A 16,377-nucleotide genomic window follows, 5' to 3' on the forward strand; every position below is an offset into this window, starting at 1 on the left:
ATTAATGGGCATGCATAGAATTATATGGCTGTAAATGTACATGCATGCATACATTGTGTGGTACACAAAATAATTCTCCTATAATTAACACGCACAATTAAATTATAATAAGTCACTTAAAAGTACAGTTTGGTTAATGTTAGCGTCTGCGCCAGCGTCCTTTGGATGGCTTTGGTTTTTTGGGAGCTATAAAATAAGAAATAAACAGTGAATATACACGGATGTCAGTTCAAAAACAACTTGTCGGTATTATCACAATCCCATGCATGCACTTACCAGGCTTCTTGATTGATGATGATGCCTCTTCATGTGCCCTTTTTTTCCCGGCAGGAGACACTGAGTTACGAAGTTTTCTATCAGCATCCATAAGTGCTTGGAATGCATTCTTGAATTTCGTAATTTCTTTCTTGGAATTTTGAAGATCTTCCTCTGTTACTTCTAGCTCGTTCTTTTTCAATTGAATTGGCTCTTTTGATAGCTTCTGTAGCTCACACATAAGTGCTTGAGATAACTTGCTAGTTACATCTTCCAAGATCTCCCGTAGAGAAGTCTGAACATGCTTTGAACAAAATTCAGCAAGCTGTTTAAATGATGTATTAAGGCTCTCAAAATCTATTTCAAACACCTTTTCGTCGTAATTAACCACCTTAGAATATTCGATTGTCGCAGAAGAAAAGACTAAACACCGGAATTCCATGCTCGCTGTTATGTGTTTCTGCCTTTTCCTCGTGGAAGGTCTGATAGCAGGTCGAATAGCTTCATCACTGATAGCTGTGCATTTCACAAAGTCTGGTTGCTTGACAGATGGAAATACAAGGGTGTCTAGTAGTTTGTTTGGATCCACACCATTAAAGTCAAGGAGGTCAGTGAGCTGGTGTATGACTAAATCTTGCTGGAGACCTTTTAGCATCGATTTAAATTTTATGGATAAGATCTCTTTCATTTCTGCAATACCAACAATGCAAGTGTTGTTGACCTTGTCTTCTGCGCTTTTAAGCATGGTTTGTCGAGTACGCTCTACACACTGCAATACATATTGTTCATTATCATGCTCTTTTTTGAGACTTATTGAATTGAAGAAAGCTTGTGTGCTGATATCATTCACAAGTTTTGAAGTAATTGTATTCAATTTAAAAGCAAAAGATTGAGCTACCATTTTTGGGAAAGAAGTTTTAAACTCGCAAGTGTTTTGTAAAAATTGACTAACTGTTTTCACCTGAGCTCTTTGTTCCTCTACACTTTTCTCCTTTCCTTGTATATCAAGTTCTTGTTTTTTCTGGGTAATGGCTGCTTCCATCTTTGAAATTTCCCCACGACAATCGTCCACAGCACTCTCCAAAAGAATTTCGGAACCATTAACACAGAGTGCCCACTGAAGCTTTGTTTTAACTTCTTGGAATCCACTAAATTTCTCAAGAACCTCAGCTAGTTTCTTTACATTTTCTTTTGTGTACTTTTCCAAAGAACCAACGGTATCACATTCGGGTGTTAATCGTAAATCATAATACTTTTTGCCATACATGTCTTTGGTTACAGCAGAAGGATCTCGTAGCCATTTTTGTGCTTCTTGTGCAAATGTAGCGCTAAAGCATACCGTTTGCTCTATTGATATTCCAATTTGCTCAGCCATTTCCATTTGAAGTTTTTCAGGAGTCCAGGAAAATTTATTCCCATCATAGCACAGGTCGTATTTGTTGATGAGCACTAGTATTCTGTTTTGTTTTTCCATCAGGCCAGGATGCAATGTTTTTATACCCTCAACAAGCTCTGTCACTGCACCCTTAGATACATCATCGGCACTGACAACAAGTATGATGGCTGCTAGGCTTTTTAAAGCTGTTTTTGCTGCAGCAGTTGTTTTCTGACTTGTAAATGTATCACTGGTGCCAGGCATTTCAAGGATTTCAGGAGCAAAAGTTTGTTTAATCTCTGATAAAATAGCAACAGGTGCATAGAGAATGAGTTCTGAGTAGTGAATGTCCTTATCGCAATCATCGATATTCAGTTTCTCAATAAATGATTGAACAGATTCAACGCCTGATGCAAGACGAACTAAGCCATCACTATATTTTTGTCTTCCAACAAGTTCTCCATTTGGAAGTTTTGGATGGTGTACAATTCGGATTGAGCTATCCGTCTGCCTTCGAAACGATGGTGGAAAAAAAGGCGAGCCTATAAAGGAATTAGCAGTTGTGCTTTTGCCAGCATTAGTTAAGCCAACAAATCCTATTTGGACTGTGTCAGATTCTAACGCTGAAGATATTCTTTCGAGCTCTTGAGAATGAGTGTACATTTCGAGCTTCTTGGCTATCGATATAACCGTTTTAATCACTTTGTTGGTATTCTCGACTTTCTCCTTTACTGACTCATTGCCTGCACATAATGATGTAGTATAATGACAACAATGCTTAATTTAATATAAACTTACAAATTTTGAAGTGTCTATTCCGGAGAGTTATTAAGAGATCACTGTGGAGGACCTTGTTTTTTTCTAGCACAGACATAAAATCAGAATACTTATTTCTAGAGGCTTTGACACATTCTAGTATAGCTGTATACAGTCTGTTTCCCTTTTCCAATTTCGTGCCAGGTAGTGTACGTACTTCTTCCATAAGTGCTGCAGAAATTAACCCTTTGCCATGAAGAGATTGAGCAATGTTCGATGAGTCGCTGGAGAGTCCTTTACACACTTTGATGTGACATTCCATCAGAGTGTTATAACCGTGATTAGAACCTTTAGGCAAAAAACATAATAAAGCACGAAATCAAAAAGCACTCAAGATACCTTGGCTAGTACTCTTGATCCCAACCTGTGCAACTGGAAAATCAGGTCCCACCGCAAAGCCTGATCCAGATTCTACTGTTTGGTTGAATGGAGTGTAAACATACTTCATACGATTTAAGGTTAAAGATTTTCCCAATTATTTACTTGACGTATCGATAGCAAAACATGGAATCAGTATACAGCTTTAGATGCAGTTGTATTTGGGAGTCATTACAACTATCACAATGCTGATTAACAATACAGGATTCAATTTTCCAAGACAAAAGAGAAAGTTTCAGAAAAGCTTTGTAGTCATTATATTTTTCTCATCAATATGATTCTCGTCTCCATATTTATTGATAATACCTTCTAGAATTTCATAATCCAAAAATGACCAAAAAGGTGTTAGCAGAAGAAAAATGTCCTCAATACTACATACTTTCTCCAGCTTATTAATAAGTTCATTGCCAGAAAGCTTTAGTGTGTCTGTTGAATATACTGATTCTAACTGGCACTGGTCTGCCACATGAGCCTTAAGATCTGATAGTTTTATCTGTCTTTCATTTAAAGATGCTCTTGTCTTGGACAACAATTTTCTAAATTTTTCGCGCATTTTTTTGACTCCAAAAGACAAGAGTGCTCATAGGAAGATGTACATGCCTGCATGCATGGACTCTATATAATATTATACCTCTGTGTACTTTAATATGTATTCTTTGTCTGCCAGAAAATTCTCTATGCTAAATTTTACGGGAAATATCTAATAATTTGCACAGGCCTCTTTTTCTTCATTCGAGGCCTGTGAAGGAGGCTACATCCACACAAACTAATTAAGGTGATTTACTCACTGCTTGGTCCAGGATTCGTTGTGGGAAATTTATGCCTCTTAGATGGTCCAGGTGAAGTATCGTCATCTGTAATTAGTTGCTATATACAATTGTGTATTTAAGTACAGAATGTATTTTTAAGTACAGAATATGTGAGTTACGTTCCTGACGTGGTCAACTATATACCCTATTCACATACTTAATTAAGTGCTGTTGACTTTTCATAATAGTGTGGTCAAAGTTAGCCTCGAGACCAGCCGTTCGTTATCTGAAAGAATGCCTGGTCAAGTTCTAATGTCTAGCTGAGTCAGCGTTTTATAGCATCATAATGATATTTATGGATAATACACTTTGTGCGGGCAATTACCGGTCCAAGAAATTCCTGGACCATAGAACGAGCGCTACATTGGAACTTGACCAGGCGTTCTTTCAGACAACGAACGGCTGGTCTCGAGGCTAGGTCGAAGTTAGCCTTATCACTATCACGGTATAGGTACCGTATCAAGGAAGAATATACTAATAGACTGTACACAGGAAGCTAGCCTTGATTCCAGGCCGCTTTCAAAGGAGAAAGACGGCATGGTACACTGTCTGCGCATGCGTCAATCGCCCCAGTAAATTAGTCAGCATACTTTATGATGTTAATGCACAAATCACAGCAGTATTTTTATAATATTTATGGCCTAGACTAGTGACTATAGTTCTGTTGTGATGACTTCTACTTCTTTTCTACTCTTGCTCACGCTCAGTGTTGACAAGTCAGGTTTTGTCTTCTTTTCTACTGCATGTGGTAAAGTGGTGGGCGTTTTTCTGTCGCTGCCTTTCTTGTTTGCCATTTCAGTAGGATCAGTGCTCCTCATCTGAGCCTAGAGTTGTGATGGCGATTTCTGAATTTTCTCTCTCTTGACCGTTAATCAACCACGTAGATGACCATAGTACAAAAAGATTAATTGATAATGAATCCACCTACGCGCAAATAGTCGATACCAAAAAGGACGTGGGATTGAGGCTAACATGCAGGAAGCATTCTGTCAGACCTACGTCACAAATACTCAATATTGTAGCCACAGCCACTTCATATACAAGGTGTTAGCAATAACAATTCTGATAATAACCTAAGAAATGAGTGCTGCAAGCTGCGCTGTGCTGTGCTAATGCCTCTCGCTAAGTTTTGCTTTCGCTCAAAAAACTATTAGAGTGTTATAGAAGTTTGCTTTGTATAATTATGTATTAGTTATTGCCCAGCCAGAGTGCAACATGCCATATATTGCACTGGAGCAATAGTTTTGCTGAATTCCATAGTAAATTTTTAGGTTTTCTTCCCACTAGTAGTTATGCCTCGAGGCGTAGCCGCAAGAGGGATACGTAGCCTCGATTCAAGGCCGATTAAAACACGTATTTTAATCGGCCTGTAATCGAGGCTACGGTAAAGCTGACTCGACTGTGTGTGTGTGTGTCTGTCTGTCTGTTCCAGCTGCATAAACTGCTCAACGGTTGCAATGCGACGAAAGCTAACAGCTTCTATAGGCTTCTAGCCATCTTGGATTCTATTGAAGGCTGTTGCAGTCTCTTCAGAATCTTTCATAGCATCATCTGTCCGCACAAACTTTCTATTCAACATATGAGTTAGCCTTGCACTAAAGCGCTAGCTTTTTGTACTCAGAAAATATCTGTTAAAACAGCTAGCTAGCATGCAGTAGCCATTGATCTCTTTGCCTTTGAACACACCCTTTAATTATTCCTGTGAATGTAATGTGCATGCGCGCTCATTCCCCATGTGTGAGAAAATAATATCCAAGATCCAGATCCAGATCCTCCTGGCAGAATCATCTTTGTCTTGAGGGTCTGGTAAGCCACAAAACACTACCATATAACAATATAGATAACAATAATTATGCATATACACAGGTATTTTCTTAATATACACTGAACTACAGATCCTGAAAGAATCAATTTTCTTCTTTCTTGAGGTTCTGGTTAGAGTTCTGGATAGAGTTGTTCGCCTAACCGTTATAAAAGCGAAAACTCGGCCTGGGATCGAGGCTAGGTTCTGGTAAGCCACATAATACAATAAATAACAACAATAGATGCATGTAAATAAGTCTTTTCTTCTCAGTGACTTATATAGATAAGCTAACTTCAATATAAAAATCATTATAGAAACTACTATAACACTAATACTTTTTGAGCGAAAGCATAACATGGCGAGAGGCATTAGCAAGCGCACGCTTGCAACACTCGTTTTAAAAGTAGTAGCCTATAAAAGGGACCAAATGAGTTATTGGGCGGGTTGGTGGGGCATAAGTCCCAAATGGATATCTCTTAAAGAAATCTACTGGATTTACACACAGTGCAAGTGCGTATAATATGCCATAAATTATAATGCAGTGCAATATATGGTTGCCATGGTAGTGATGCAACATGCCATATACTGAGCACTGGATTGCTTTGATCTGCCCACTCACTGGGCAACAAGTCATTATAGGAGAGGAGCTAACGGAAATAGCTAGCTTCGATTCCATACAGCCTGGTATCTATTGCATGGGTGATAGTGCACATGCAATAGATACGTTATATGTTAGTAATATAAACCTTTGTAAAATTGTATCGTAAACTAGAGTGTTTATTAGTTTACCGTATTAATTTGCCCTTTATTGTGTTGTCGAGAAGACTTGCACACTAGTCTGAAGCCAGAAGAGGCTCTCATCTACCTCTACTGGTCGTATAGTCACAGTTGGAAGCACGAAGTCAAAGACTTGCCATAGTCAGTACAGAAACCAAGTTCAAACATCCTGACCATACGACCATTATAGAGGTAGATGAGAGCCTCTTCTGGCTTGTGCAAAGCCTTCTGGAAACAACAATAGAGGGCCACAGCTATAGCTAGCTAAGCTTCACGTAAATTGATTCTGCCAAAAGGGACACGTGGGGATTAGCGCATGCGCATTACATCCGCAAGAATAAGGGGTGTGTCAAGTTCACAAATGGCTACTAATAGCGAACAGATGATGCTACAAAAGATTTTGAAGAGACTGCAACAGCCTTCACTTAGCCATAACTCGAGAAAGAAGCTTTAGTTTGCTAATCCCACAAAATCCAAGAGAACGTGCTAGAAGCCTATATAGAAGCTGTTAGTTTTCGTCGCATTGCAACCGTTTAGCAGTTACAGCTGGAAAAGACACACACATGCACACACATGCACACACACACTCACACTCACACACACACACACACACACACACACACACACACACACACACACACACACACACACACACACACACAGTCAGCTTTACCGTATCGCTCGTGCGGCTACGCCTAGAGGCATAATAACCTAAGAAAGGCAATGAGTGTAATCATCACTATAATTTTATTCATTGCAAATTTCCTAATATAAGATTTCACAGTTTATACAACAGCATGTGGTTGTGACGTAGGCTGAACAGAACGCTTAGTTGCGTACTCTTCCTAATGAACTCTTGATAGTATGTATACCTGTACATGCCTCCTCTATAGCCTCAGCGACATCATTCCGATTAACTGTTGATTCTCTGAGACTCCGACATATTTCAGAATAAGTGAGATGGCCAGTTTTTATGCGAGCAGTTAGCATTTCACGTAGACAGGTTTGATTGTCTCGATGTTCATCACGGATATTACTAAGGATGTCAACGCCTAATCCCAGATCAAGTCCCAGGTCGAACCAGTTTCCAGCGGCTTTTATCAAGTTCTTGTAAACAGATTTCAAATCATTGCTAGTCAGAATTGAGGCTACAAAAATTACAAGCAAATGATAAGTACAATGTTATACACATGGTTTACTCACCCATATTCTATGAAATAGCTGATAAGCAATTTGTATATTATATAAGAAAACACTGCTTACCAAGCGTTGGTCCAGGGTTTGCTTCAATATCTCCTGACTGTAACAGTAAGCGGAATATCAGTAACAGTATACACAGACTGAGAGTGGGGGGCAACATCAGTCGATTATTGCTCTGAACTCTCATTTGGAAATTGGTTGGCTTTTCTTGAGTATCAAACACTAGAAAGTAAGAGTACCCACGATGTAAACGTTGCTTCTCTCCCGATATCCCCGGAGTGTCAATGATGGTTATACTCCTGAGGACTGGACTAGGCAAAAACGAAGCCTCGAATCGGCCCAAGAAAGTATTTCCAAACGACTGCAATGCACCGAACTGTCGTGTTGAGTTGACAGCTAAAGCATTTCCAGGAGTAACTTGCTCATTAGGGCCAATGATGGCCATGAAGCGGTCGGTGGTGGGTTCAGGTCCAATCCTATACCAGGGAAAGCTTTAGCTAATAGCTAGATCACAGCATAAGAAACTGAACTTGAACTAGATCTACATGTGTATGCACAACTACAGTAAAATATGTTAATACCTTTTGATAAGAACACAGCACCAACGTTCATGAAGCAGTGAGTTGGAGCGGAGGTTCTTGATTCCAAAACTACTACTTGATAAGTGCTGATCCATTGCACTCCTTTGATGCTAGCAGCTACCTATACCTAGCGCTAGCGAGCTAAAGTCACAGTATACGGTAGTAGTAAACAGGGCAGAAGAGGAAGGAGGGGCTCGTTTTTGCATGCATAGATCTAGTGTTTCTATATCTAATGATCTTTTCCAACCCAGTGTGCTTTGAAAACGATTGCTGCAAGAGCTTGAGCTCGAGCTTGAGAATGCCTCGGGAGATCATCACCATACAGCTGGGACAATGTGGTAACCAGAGTAAGCTTGCCTGTTCTAATAGCTAAGGAATATTTATGATAGATCTTTAAATAGCTAGCTATAATTATAATAATTATGTTTCTCCTCCAGTTAAGTACAACTGAGTTGGTATGGAGTTCTGGAAGCAGCTGTGTGCAGAGCATGCCATCAGTCTAGGTGGGTGGTGACTACTATTTAGTATACAATTTACCTGTTTTGTCACAGAGGGTATACTCCAGGACTATGCAGTGGAAGGTATAGACAGAAAAGATGTGTTCTTCTATCAGGTATAGTCTACCTTGACGATTATTTAAGTGTTATTACAAATTTCTAATCTTCTTTAGTTAGCCTAATAAGTATGTGCAAGCAACTAGTAGTCAATTTTGACTGGTTTGCTTTTTGTGTACACAGCCCATACAGACGTGTAATACATGTACCGCCTGGGCGTTTAGTTCAGATTGAAGTTTTTAGAGGGGGCGTTTAAACGAGAAGGGCGTTTAATCCAGGAGGGCGTTTATTGTTATGTCTACTCAAAACTCTTGCACAGCAGCAGTTATTGTGCTCTTCTTGGGCTGCTGTCTCAGCTTAAATCTATTTCTCAGCTTAAATTTAAGTCATAGGAGTGCCCTCTGTGTCGGTATCTCTCTCTCTGCCATCGATGCATCATAAAAAGTATTATTATTCTATGCTGCCACGCTTGCAACTGGGTTCCATGTGCTATTTCAGCTCCACTCACAGTGCCATGCCCCGTATATGGGCGATTATTTAAGATGGGCGTTTATTGACAAAGACAGAGCTTTTACCCTGGGCGTTTAAACGAGATGGGCGTTTATTCAATGAGGGCGTTTAATCAAGTAAATACGGTATGTATATAGTCTAATAACGCTTCGAATGCTTCCACCCCCCACACACCCACACCCACACAGGCAGATGATGAGCACTACATCCCCCGAGTGGTACTGTTGGACCTAGAGCCTCGAGTGATCCACGGTATCCTCACCTCCCCCTACGCTAAACTCTACAATCAGGAGAACATCTACACCTCGTCACACGGGGGCGGGGCTGGCAATAACTGGGCCAGTGGACACTCTCAATTTAGTGAGCACAATTATACTATCTGTGATTTCTGAATACTGTTTCATTTTCAGTATAAGGCCACGTACCATACGTACGTACATAATATAGCTCATGATATTTTACTGAAAGCTAAATAGCTGAACATTTTGTTTTGAGCATACCATCTGAAAGATTTCACTAAATGCAGGAACAGTTAAATTCATATTTGAACGGTTCAGTTTTGTTGACCCAGTTCAAAGTCTGTTTTGGGCCTGTTTTTAACAAAAGTCATTTTCCGAAAATGAGAAATTATGGCCTGTTACAAATATGAGAGTTGAGCATATCATCTGAAAGAGCTCTATCTAAGCTTTCAGAAAATCACCAAAGCAAAAGCACTGGGCCAACAAATTTATGTTATGGCCACTCAAATAATTATAGGTTATAGGCTGAGTCCAAGGTCTCTATGGGGTTTTGAGAACCGAAGGCCTGAGGCTGTAGCATCCCGAGCGTAGCGAGGGTGCTACTAAGGGCCTAAGGGTCTCAAAACTCCATAGTGACCGTTGGACGAGGCCTATAACTGATTTAGAATAGTGCTAAGCAAGCTAAGCTATTATTAACACAAAGAAGACTCTGTTTCTACAAACCTCAAGCAACATTAAAAGCTTTGCTCTGGCTAGTCTACATAAAAAAAACTCACATTGAAGGCAGTTTCCGTCTCTTGCATAGCAAAAACTGTTAATAGAAAGTTGCTATTCTACTTAGTAGTTAGCTCTGCACTAGAGCACTAGCTATTGGTAGCTGCAAGAGTGAGATGAAAGTTACAAAGCGGCACTGCAGAACACAAAGACTTTTAAAAATTAGTTTTTAATGATGCACTGCATCATCGTTACTATGACTTCGGTGTATTTGTGCATGTATAAAATAGATGTTGCTAAGCATTCCATGTATGATTGTATGTATCATATGGCAAGCCGTGTGGTTCAAAAATAGAAAGCACAAAACGTACTGTTATTATGCCTAAAAACGTACGTGTTTTATTATAAACGTACGTGTTTCATTATAAACGTACGTGTCCAGTTATATCTAGCCTCGAATCCAATCCAGGCTGAATAAAATATATTTTAATCGGCCTGGTCTCGAGGCTAGGTTATATCTGAAACACCTAGCAAGTGACAGAGTAGCCTCGATTCAAGGCCGCCTAGAATCGAGGCTAGTGACAGAGAGACTTGCACAAAAAGCTAATTGCGTAAAATGAAACACATACGTTTATAATAAAACACCTTACGTTGCAGGAAGACGTAGCGGTATAATGAAACACGTACGTTTATAGCCAAAACACGTACGTTTTTAGGCATAATAACAGTACGTTTTATGCTTTCTATTTTTGAACCACACGGCTTGCCATAGTATCATGTAAAAAATGTTAAATGCATGTAGTGAACATAATGGACCTCCATAGAAGACCTCTGAATGACTGAGAGGTCTCTATGAGAAATAAAGGACCTCCAAGTAACCAATCAGATTGCACCATTTGTGACAAGCATTTTCTAATTATAATTATTTGAGTGGCCATAACATAAATCACTTTAGCATAAATGCTAAAAGTGATTTGGTGTAATACTAACCCCTCCTCTGCACGCAGGCCGAGCGTCTCCATGAGGAGATATTCAACATCCTTGATCGAGAGGCTGATAACAGTGACAGTCTGGAGAGCTTTGTGCTCTCTCACTCCATAGCAGGTGGCACTGGGTCCGGGATGGGATCCTACCTCCTGGAGCATCTCAATGACAGGTGGCCGTGATATTATTTAATTATTGTTCTTGATGTTGTTATTATTTCCAGATACCCGAAGAAGCTCATTCAAACCTACTCTGTGTTTCCCAACCTGGTGAGATTTGTGTGTGTGCATATGCTGCACTGTACAGTGTGTATAATCGAGAGTCACTACAGGCTTGCAGTAAATGCATCCAATACATACAGTGAGTCTGTATACATGTATAATTATACGTACGTAGTACTGTTACTGTAACAGTAGCCACACATATTGTAGTTCGCCGGGAGTGCTCCTGAGTTCACATAATGATAATTACATGACTTCGACTGATATAATTATATTCCCCCCCCCTCCCTCTTAGAATGAGATCAGTGACGTGGTGGTGCAGCCATACAACTCCATACTGACACTGAAGCGACTCACGCTCCACGCAGACTGTGTCGTGGTGTTAGACAATACTGCCCTCAACAGGATAGCAGCAGAGAGGCTCAGAATACCAAACCCTTCACTATCACAAATCAACCAACTGGTGAGTCTATAGTAGCTTCACTGTTTTGTATCGTAGCTACATGTATTCTTGTTCATTAAGTGTGAGGTATGATTTCCTCAATAGTTGTTGTAATTGCTTGTACATAAGTGAAGCTAAATCACTTTCGTTGTGTTTTATTTTATGTATCAAACTCATATCTGCTATTAATTAATAAATAATAGCAGAAAGCCTCTAGTTTATATATAATAATACGATAATAATTATGAGTTTGATACATTATATCGAGTTTATATAATGTTTCTGGTTTCTAGATTTTACTAGTGTATGTATGATCGATCTCATTCTTGTTGCTCTTCACTACTCATTAGGTATCCACTATCATGGCTAGCAGCACAACAACCCTCCGTTACCCTGGTTACATGAACAACGATCTGATTGGTCTGATAGCCTCGCTGATCCCCACCCCCAGACTCCACTACCTCATGACTGGCTACACTCCCATCACCACTGACACTCAGGTAAGAACAGAGTCTGAGTGCCTAATTCTCTAGTTAGCTGCTTTTGCTATAATTTTTAATTATGAAGTATGTAGTTGATATTTTGTGCTGTACCTCGGCTACATACATGTAGGACTAGCATTAGTGACCAGCGTTAAATGATTCATCTTTGAACGGCCATAACTTTAGTTCCATTGGTCCAATGACGTTAATTTTACGGTTTTCTGAAAGCTTAGATCGAGCTCGTTTAGATGGTGTCTTAAAATCAAAAGTCTATTTTTGGCCTGATTTTGACAAAATACCATGGGCTATATATAGCCCATAGTCTTTTCCGAAAATGAGAAATTATGGCCCGTACCAAATTTGAGCATACCATCTGAAAGAGTCTCTTCTAAGCTTTCAAAAAATCATAAAATCATCGAATTTGGACCATCAGAACATTTAAAAAGTCGATAATTTCATAACGCAAGACATGTAGTACGTGTACACACTACTCAATATTCTGTGTTCATGTTTCTCAATTATTGCAGAGCCTAAATGAATGCATACATCATCATATTTTTGTACGCAGGCCCCAAGTATTCGTAAGACTACTGTCCTGGACGTGATGAGGAGGCTACTACAGGTGAGGTGGTAGAGATCTATTAATAGCATCACGCTGTTTTAAAATCAAAAGTCTATTTTTGGCCTGATTTTGACAATACCATTGATTTACTAGCATTGTATTGACTCCTCTCAAACACGTGACTGCTTGCACCAATTCACACCCCCCCACTTCAGCCTAAGAATGTGATGGTGTCGGCGCCCAAGGATCGTCACCACAACCATTGCTACATCTCCATCCTAAACATCATCCAAGGAGAAGTGGACCCCACTCAGGTACACAAGAGCTTGCAGAGGATCAGAGAGAGGAAGCTCGCTCAGTTTATACCCTGGGGGCCAGCAAGCATTCAGGTATACACGGGTACATCATGTGATCTCAGCAATTAAGATACATGTACAAAGTTTTGACTACAGCTACTTTACCAAAATAATTGTGATTTTATTTGTCCTAAAAAAGTACTTTGCTATCTGGTAAAGTATGTATTTACTGGTGGGTATACATAATATAGGGGCCAATACGCATCACTTGTGATTGAAGATAGTCCCGTAACACACACACACACACACACACACACACACACACACACACACACACACACACACACACACACACACACACACACACACACACACACACACACACACACACTACTATCTATTTATTTTGACTAATGCCTGTTGCTAATTCTAAGAACCAACATTTGAGGTCAATGTTTGTTTTGTGCTTGCTTCAGCTTAACCACATAGAAGAACCCACATTCCCCATGCAACCCCACTATCAACTACATGTACCACAAAGCCTGGCCCAGACAATACACTTTATACCTAAGCCCCCCTCAGAAGTTTTCTTTTAAAAGCCAACTTGAAGTATCACAGCAACCAATATCAAGTCCAAGTTAGAAGATAAGTCTTATAATTCATGTCAGCTTGACCTCAACGTTTTACAGCTTAATTTACAATAATTATTCAGCATGGCCCCAATGTGAATAGATGTACAATAACTATTGAGTGTTATAATTATAGTACTGTAGTTGTGTATATGACTGAATGCAACAGATGAATGGGGAGAGTTGGTGCACCATTAAAGACTCTTTAACCCATCATTCTCGGCTCTCCAGGCCGAGCATCTGTTTGCTTTTTTGTTTCTGTCTGTTCTCTGCCTTGTGGTGTTTGCCTTTCTATGTTAATTAACCTATACATGTATACCCTTTAATTGTGCATACTTTAATTAAAGCACAGATTCTAAATTTAGGAATCAATCAGATCAGCATGTCAGCATAGCCAGTTGGCCACCCCCAGTAACATAATGTGGATCAATATGGACATACATGTAGACAGCTAATTATGACATAAACTTCTAACCATTGGTGTGTGTAGAAACGAAGACGCTTCAGCATTTTCTTAAAAAGCACAGCCTCACAGAAAGTAAAATCCTTTATCAATTACTACATCTACATAATTACCCAAACCCCCCTCCCCCTGGCCTCCCCTGAGAGTATTAAAAACCAGCAGATCAGACTCAGCAGATCAGACTAAAAAATACAATTCAAAGTAAAAAGACTAGATTACAAGAACTGAAGGTAAACCACATAGTAAATTGTTAGAAGTATGAATACAGATAATATTATAACTATATAGCTAGCTTACCAACTTATAGTACAGTTATTCCTGCAACCATGTGTCTCATAAGCAAGTTAACGTGTAAGTGCATTATGGAAATAGGAGAGGTGGTACCCTCTTCTCTGGTCAGATAAGGCAGTTCCTCACAATTTATTTTTTTTGTTCAACCCCTCCAACACACACACACACACACACACACACACACACACACACACCACACACACACACACCCACACACACACACACACCACACACACACACACACACCACACACACACCACACACACACACACACCCACACACAAGGATTAGTTGAGAGGTTGGTATACAAATGTAATTCCCCCTTCATGGACAGCATGACAACAACGCCTGTCATTCACTCTTCTCTGTGTGTCTCCATGCATGCACAGGTTGCCCTCTCCCGCAAGCCTCCCCACATCCAGTCAGCTCATAGGGTCAGCGGACTCATGCTCGCCAACCACACCAGCATGGCATCAGTGAGTACTCAACATGTGTTAAATATTTATGTACACTTTTATACGAGTACAGAGAATTCTGGTCCTTCTATATTCCCAGTCTTCATGTATTGGCGATTATGCACAAAAACATTTGATATAATTATGTTTTTCCCCTTTGTATATTATTGGCTTCGTTACATAATTATGTGCTAGTTATGGGGGGGCCTATAAACTGTATAAGGATAGCCTCTAAACCAACCCCTCCCCCATGCACACTCACACACACACACACACACACACCCACACACACACACACCCACACACACACACACACACACCAGTTGTTTGCAGCCAGCTATGGACAGTTTGACAAGCTGAGGAAGAAAGAAGCTTTTCTCGACCAATTCAAGAAACAGCCAATGTTCAGTGATGACCTATCAGAGCTTGATGACTCACGGAGGGTGGTCCAAGAGGTCATTGACGAGTACAGAGCCTCCACTGAACCAGACTACATCACCAGGGGAACATCAATAGGACTCGTAAGACTATCACTATAAATGTTGTTCTACATCGATAAACTTTTCTCATTACTCCATTCTCACTAACCACTTGAAGCACATGATTTGTACCGGTAACAAGAAAAATTGGTGAATGAGCCATTTAATAAATCCAATTGGCATTTTTAATTTGGCACCTCAGGCGTGCAAGTGCGTCCACTGGTAAATTTTACTTTGATTTGGCCATCTTTGGCTTTGTTATACACCTGTATAGATCATGTCAACAGCCGAGGGTTAGCACTTCAGTACTCTACTTACCTCGTTGTACAGTGTATTCCACGCATTATGTGGGATTATGTACAGCAAGTAATCACACTCCTCTCCATACAGGGTGGTGCCAAGCCCTGACGCTATCACTTACAGCATATGAACATTTATCTGCTAACTCTTGTACTATATTATACTGTTATAATTATTATACTTATTATCGATTACCGTGAATTTATTATCGTGCAATAAAACACAATGCAGGCAAACCCACCGCTAGCCTCGAATCCACAAAGATTAATTACGGGCGTGGATTCGAGGCTAACCCATTGCCAATCATAATTTATTCATGACGTGTAAGTTCTTCTTCTCTTTTAGTGCCTCTAAATCAAGGGCGCCGCATGCATGCATAATTATATGTCATGAGCATGAGACACAACTGTGCAGTTATAGCCTGAATGTACTGTACGTAGGCTGACAAAATGAGACTTGACAAAGAAAAATGGCGTTTGAGAGTGAATGGATTTCTCACTCAAATACTTGCTCCAATGATGTTCTCCATCAGTGGTACATTATACCTCTCTTCGTTGCATAGGTTTGTCACTAACCCAAAGAAGGCAGGCATCAATGAAACCACACTCCAGCAGGTACTGAAAGTCAGTGTGTACAATGATACCTGCATGCCAGTCACGTTGTAGTTACAGTTTACAGTTACAGTTAGGGCCATGCAGTTACTCTGTATATAGCCTGACACAACTTTATGTATAGGCCTATATATATGTACGTAGAAGCTA

General features: G+C 40.0%; 3 protein-coding genes across 4 annotated transcripts; 2 read left to right on the top strand and 1 right to left on the bottom strand.

The window, feature by feature from the left end:
- Positions 1–20: 20 nt before the first annotated feature.
- Positions 21–8,137, bottom strand: LOC135347354 (uncharacterized). 2 transcript variants are annotated; one of them, XM_064545314.1, is made up of 8 exons: positions 7,996–8,137; positions 7,478–7,890; positions 7,087–7,362; positions 3,613–3,678; positions 2,786–2,857; positions 2,429–2,734; positions 277–2,373; positions 21–186 (listed from the first exon to the last, which is right to left on the bottom strand). In XM_064545314.1, exons 1-8 carry the CDS (start codon positions 8,088–8,090, stop codon positions 140–142), a joined length of 3,372 nt encoding a protein of 1,123 aa, XP_064401384.1. In that variant the 5' UTR covers positions 8,091–8,137; the 3' UTR covers positions 21–139. The 2 variants fall into 2 exon arrangements, with proteins under 2 accessions (XP_064401384.1, XP_064401383.1); XM_064545313.1 differs by having other exon boundaries at positions 2,786–2,860.
- Positions 8,138–8,452: 315 nt separating this feature from the next.
- On the top strand, positions 8,453–9,451 carry LOC135348137 (tubulin gamma-2 chain-like). Its single transcript, XM_064546314.1, has 3 exons — positions 8,453–8,498; positions 8,547–8,608; positions 9,248–9,451. Exons 1-3 carry the CDS (start codon positions 8,453–8,455, stop codon positions 9,449–9,451), a joined length of 312 nt encoding a protein of 103 aa, XP_064402384.1.
- On the top strand, positions 9,283–15,851 carry LOC135347370 (tubulin gamma-2 chain-like). The gene is made up of 10 exons (XM_064545339.1): positions 9,283–9,419; positions 11,020–11,168; positions 11,220–11,265; positions 11,513–11,680; positions 12,010–12,159; positions 12,710–12,763; positions 12,919–13,092; positions 14,772–14,858; positions 15,161–15,358; positions 15,707–15,851. Exons 2-10 carry the CDS (start codon positions 11,134–11,136, stop codon positions 15,722–15,724), a joined length of 930 nt encoding a protein of 309 aa, XP_064401409.1. The 5' UTR covers positions 9,283–9,419; positions 11,020–11,133; the 3' UTR covers positions 15,725–15,851.
- The last annotated feature ends 526 nt before the right edge of the window (positions 15,852–16,377 follow it).

This window comes from Halichondria panicea, chromosome 14, assembly GCF_963675165.1.
Source record: "Halichondria panicea chromosome 14, odHalPani1.1, whole genome shotgun sequence".
NCBI classification, from domain to species: domain Eukaryota; kingdom Metazoa; phylum Porifera; class Demospongiae; order Suberitida; family Halichondriidae; genus Halichondria; species Halichondria panicea.

What these genes read in the sequence shown, in the direction of transcription:
- LOC135347370 (XM_064545339.1), top strand. Translation starts at nt 11,134, where the DNA reads ATGGGATCCTACCTCCTGGAGCATCTCAATGACAG. An exon ending in TATCACAAATCAACCAACTG is followed by an intron (nt 11,681 to 12,009) that starts GTGAGTCTATAG and finishes ACTACTCATTAG; the next exon opens with GTATCCACTATCATGGCTAG. An exon ending in ACCACACCAGCATGGCATCA is followed by an intron (nt 14,859 to 15,160) that starts GTGAGTACTCAA and finishes CACACACACCAG; the next exon opens with TTGTTTGCAGCCAGCTATGG.
- LOC135348137 (XM_064546314.1), top strand. Translation starts at nt 8,453, where the DNA reads ATGGAGTTCTGGAAGCAGCTGTGTGCAGAGCATGCCATCAGTCTAG. An exon ending in AGAGCATGCCATCAGTCTAG is followed by an intron (nt 8,499 to 8,546) that starts GTGGGTGGTGAC and finishes GTTTTGTCACAG; the next exon opens with AGGGTATACTCCAGGACTAT. An exon ending in AAGATGTGTTCTTCTATCAG is followed by an intron (nt 8,609 to 9,247) that starts GTATAGTCTACC and finishes ACACCCACACAG; the next exon opens with GCAGATGATGAGCACTACAT.
- LOC135347354 (XM_064545313.1), bottom strand. Translation starts at nt 8,090, where the DNA reads ATGGATCAGCACTTATCAAGTAGTAGTTTTGGAATCAAGAACCTCCGC. An exon ending in TGCTGTGTTCTTATCAAAAG is followed by an intron (nt 7,891 to 7,995) that starts GTATTAACATAT and finishes TCCCTGGTATAG; the next exon opens with GATTGGACCTGAACCCACCA. An exon ending in TATAGAGGAGGCATGTACAG is followed by an intron (nt 3,679 to 7,086) that starts GTATACATACTA and finishes AACTAATTACAG; the next exon opens with ATGACGATACTTCACCTGGA.